This window comes from Monopterus albus, unplaced genomic scaffold (genome assembly GCF_001952655.1).
Source record: "Monopterus albus unplaced genomic scaffold, M_albus_1.0 scaffold62.1, whole genome shotgun sequence".
NCBI lineage: Eukaryota > Metazoa > Chordata > Actinopteri > Synbranchiformes > Synbranchidae > Monopterus > Monopterus albus.
In genome coordinates, this window is record NW_018127942.1 from 1,360,259 (window position 1) to 1,364,550 (window position 4,292).

The following is a 4,292-nucleotide window of genomic DNA, read 5'->3' on the forward strand; positions in this document are numbered from 1 at the left end:
GCGCGCCCCCCCCCCCCGCAGCCCCCGCCAGTGGCGGAGCTGGCCCGACTAGACCTGAGCAGCTCCCACGGCCGAGCGGAAGAGGAGAGCCATGGCATCCGATATGTTCGCTACGAGTCTGAGCTGCAGATGCCATGGATCATGAGACTGATCACCAAGGACTTGTCTGAGCCTTATTCAATTTATACATACAGGTACTTCATCCACAACTGGCCGCAGCTTTGCTTTCTGGTGAGTATGGCACTGAAAATACATGTATTCACTCTTTGCCTTTGCTTGTGAAGTCACACTGAGCTGTTCCCTCCTAGCCCATGGACTTTTGTTACCTGTAGTTGCATGCCAGTTTTGGGTGTGATTGTATGCTCATATTGTAGCATTGCATCACCTGTTGGTGTGTCTCAAAGGCAGCCAGGCATAGTGCTGATGTGTGCTGAAGTTAAACACACATACAAATGTCTGACTGACAGCACAGTGGTTTGGAGTTTGTATAACCCTAGTGTATGTGTTGACATGGTACAACCAGTTCTCTGCCACAGATTCTTGTCAGTTTTGTGAATTTTAGTCTGAATGAATAGCTGTCAAATTAAGAAAGATTCTGCTGACACGACAGTCATCACTGATGTCCAACCATCTGTGTAGAGGAATGTAGAAGCAAGCAGTGTTTTATTTTATTTGTGTTTTATTTATAATGTGTGTCTTGCACCTACCACTTGCACTGACTAGTCTGGGTTTTCTACTTTGAAAAACCAGATCCTCTTGTTTATCCTCTGAGTTTTAAGGTCGTAAACTTCCCGGGTTCGTTTTTCTGGAGTGCCGCACGTGACATAAGAGGAAGTGCCAATAAAACGGAGATTTACGGTCAGCTCAGAGAACCAGCAGAGCCGGCAGGATAACAGGAACTGCAGAAGAACTGTTGCTAGGCTTGCAGAAGCTATCTCATTGCACACTCAGGAGACCTAACTGTCTTCTGTCTGTCTGTGTGTGTGTGTGTGTCACAGGCCATGGTGGAACAAGAGTGTGTCGGAGCCATTGTATGTAAGCTTGACATGCACAAGAAGATGTTTCGTCGTGGCTACATCGCCATGCTGGCTGTAGACTCAAAACACAGAAGGAAGAGCATTGGTGAGACCTCTGCACTGAGCGTCCTATATAGACCAATCATAAAGCCAGTCCTTTGCATAGACCAAGTTGTTTTGTGCTTTCTTTGATATTTTTATGCAAATTCAACATTAACATAAGTTATACACTCTGAGTTGATGTTTTGTCTAACTGTGCGCCGTCACTGACTTAAAATCCTCTGTTCCAGGTACTAATCTGGTGAAAAAGGCCATATATGCCATGGTGGAGGGTGACTGTGATGAGGTACGATGCAGAGACCCACTACAGCATAGCTCATTCAGCTTTGTGTGTCTTCCTTTGTCAAACCACATTTCAGTGCATCCAGACAATTCTAGTCTATAATTACAGTCTTTTCCTTAAAGCCTAAAACACACTAGTGTTTTTTGCAGCCATGCACAGACGTTGGCACATGTTCACAAGCTGTGTGCCAGCATCCTCACTCACAGTGTTAACATATGCAATAGAAGAATCTCACTTTTTACTAGACCAGATTGTACAGAAAAAAAAATCTAAACCTTCTGGACAATACAACTAATACATACTGTAAAAATAACAATGCAATGGAAAAGGATTTGGAAAAAAATCATGTATACTTTTGGCAATTGGTTCTTTGTTGTTATTTTAGGTTTGTGTTGGCCAAGCTCCAGCATTGCTGAATATCCTGGCTTTCTCAACAGTTAGGTTCTTTGTGAGCATAAAAAAAAGCCACAAATGAAGTGGGAAAAAAAACTTGTTGCTAGTATTTCAAGGTCCAGATTTCCTGCTTCGTCCTTCACTTATCCGAGTTCACTGGTAACCTTGATTTGATTTGCAGCTGCTCTTGAGCCCTTCAACATTTTCTGCTTCTTATGCATGGTAGATTTTATTTATTTATTTTTTATTGATGTTAAATCTCCAGAGAGCAAGTAGATGCTTGAGGTAGAAATGAGATTCAGTGTTAAACTTCTTCCACCTCTTTGTTGACTGACGCTGAGTCGCCACCATAATGTTTTTTTGTTGGTCTGATTGTGTACTCATAAGGGCACTAAGAACATGATTTTGGGCATTTTTTTTATCAGCAGAGCAAATGTAAACACTATTAACTGTGTTGCAAGCTATATTTTTAAATTTGGCTTGGATGCTTTGGTGTATGAGGTATTTTATATGGATAACACATTATCTTGGAGCTGAAAGCCATACAGGCACCAATGTTATTACATTTTCTTTAAGTTGACTAAAATTCAGCACTTCACATACTTTCCAGCTACTTTCTACACAACACAAAAAAGTCATTGTTCCCTCTTTGCATCTGCGTTACGACGTAATAATATATATAAGAAAAATAGTTGACAGTAAGGGGCCGCTGTCTAAGAGCATGAGTCACAGTAGGTATAAGGACATTTTGCTGCTCTGCCATTTGTTTTGTCTGACTTAAGGATATACTTAAATTCTAGTACAAATTTCTGTGCTTTTTTTTGCCTTTGATTAAAGAGTCTTTCAGGTGGTTGGTGTCAGAAAACTGGATTACTGTACATCGACTGATTTCTGTATTATCAGTAATACTCCAGCAGTTTGGGGGCCTTTCTTTTTTTGCAGTCTTAGTTTAGTTGAAAATCATTTTCAATTTTGTATGTTAACACCAGCTGGAAGCCAATGTATTTAGCACACTTTAGCACAGACACGGGAAGAAGGTGGAAACCGCTAGCCTAGCTCTGTCAAACATTTCACTTAAGTAACTTCCAAACTGTCTGTCTTCATTTTCTATGTGTGTATGACACATGTCGAAATAGGACATGAGACTCTGCGGAGTAATTAGCAGCTATCTTACTCATTGAAGCTATTCTGGGCCAACAACAGCTGAGCCTCCAAACTACACACAGTATCTAAAAATGTAGCTGCCTTAAAGCTGTCTTGCTGGCTTTGTACACATTTGCGCATGTGCGGCTTTAATGAGAAGACCAGAGTGTTTCAACATGTAGCCTTCATCAGGGTCTGTTAAATGCACACAACAAAGTCCTTCAAATACACACACATATATATATATATATATATAAACTTGATACAAGCACATAGAAGCTCATACATATCAACCAAGTTTAACTTTCAAGGTTCAAGGATTTTATTGTCAATTCACCTTATGTGCATACAGCCAATAAGATGCGACTCAAAACCATGTACAGTCAGTGACAGTAGTGCAAACAGTAATGGGAGATTGTCAGATGGTTCAGCATCACCAGGGCGGTGGTGATGAGGTGCAAATAGCATATGAGGTATACATAGACAGTATTGCAAATGACCAACAGCAGCAGATATCCTGGCAAAAAAAATTGCCACTGTTAGGCTCCACGAACAATCAAGAACAACCAAAAGTGTTAACCTTCCAAGGATTAGTCAGGCTGCTTACTTACGAGAGCTCTGACGTGCCATTGTGTGTGTCCCCAGGTTGTATTGGAGACTGAGATCACCAACAAATCAGCGCTGAAGCTGTATGAGAACTTGGGTTTTGTCAGAGACAAGCGGCTGTTCAGATACTACCTAAATGGAGTGGACGCGCTGCGGCTCAAACTTTGGCTCCGCTAGAGGAAAGAAGAGGGGACGGGGGAGGGCGGGAAAGCGGGTGCTGTTTTTCTTGAACACTGTCAGCTGGACAGCCACAGCTCTGCCCTGGTCATTTCACTCTTACATACACACAGTACACAGATATTCACATAAAGAGTATGCACATAGGTATGCATAGAAATGAAAACACACCTTTTTGTCCTTGACCTCTGAACAACTGTTGTTTAGGCAGAAACGGACTGAAATCCCACGTGATGTTTTCATGAAGGGGCCCCTGATACTTTCTGTGATGGGGAAGGGGCAAGTGAGGGTGGTCTCTGGGATGACCTTGACTCGGGACTAGACGACTTTTTGACCATCAAGCTCTGATGCTGCATCACCCGGGACGTGAGGTGTGAGGCAGCTCAGGTGAGGACGTGCGTCCAAAGCCAAGAGGACACAGCACCACACCAAATCCTCCTGCAGAACAAAACGAGAGTAAGGCAACACCACCCAAAACAAAGAAGAGGAGCGGTAAAATGAGACTGAGCAGAAAATATTTGTGGAGTTTATTTTTCTTTTTTAACCTTGACAGTTGGACAATGGATGGAAAAAGCTAAAAGCTATAGTATGACTGCGTTTGTACAGCCTCAAGT

The 4,292-nt window shown here is 42.3% G+C and overlaps 1 protein-coding gene across 1 annotated transcript in view; it reads left to right on the forward strand.

The window, feature by feature from the left end:
- naa30 (N-alpha-acetyltransferase 30, NatC catalytic subunit) overlaps positions 1-4,285 on the forward strand; it is a 4,821-nt gene extending 536 nt beyond the window's left edge. The window contains exons 2-5 of the mRNA XM_020603655.1: positions 14-231; positions 999-1,122; positions 1,307-1,362; positions 3,541-4,285. Coding sequence (XP_020459311.1) covers positions 14-231; positions 999-1,122; positions 1,307-1,362; positions 3,541-3,678 — 536 coding nt within the window. The 3' untranslated portion in view covers positions 3,679-4,285. The remainder of the gene's footprint in view (positions 1-13; positions 232-998; positions 1,123-1,306; positions 1,363-3,540) is intronic.
- Positions 4,286-4,292: the final 7 nt, after the last annotated feature.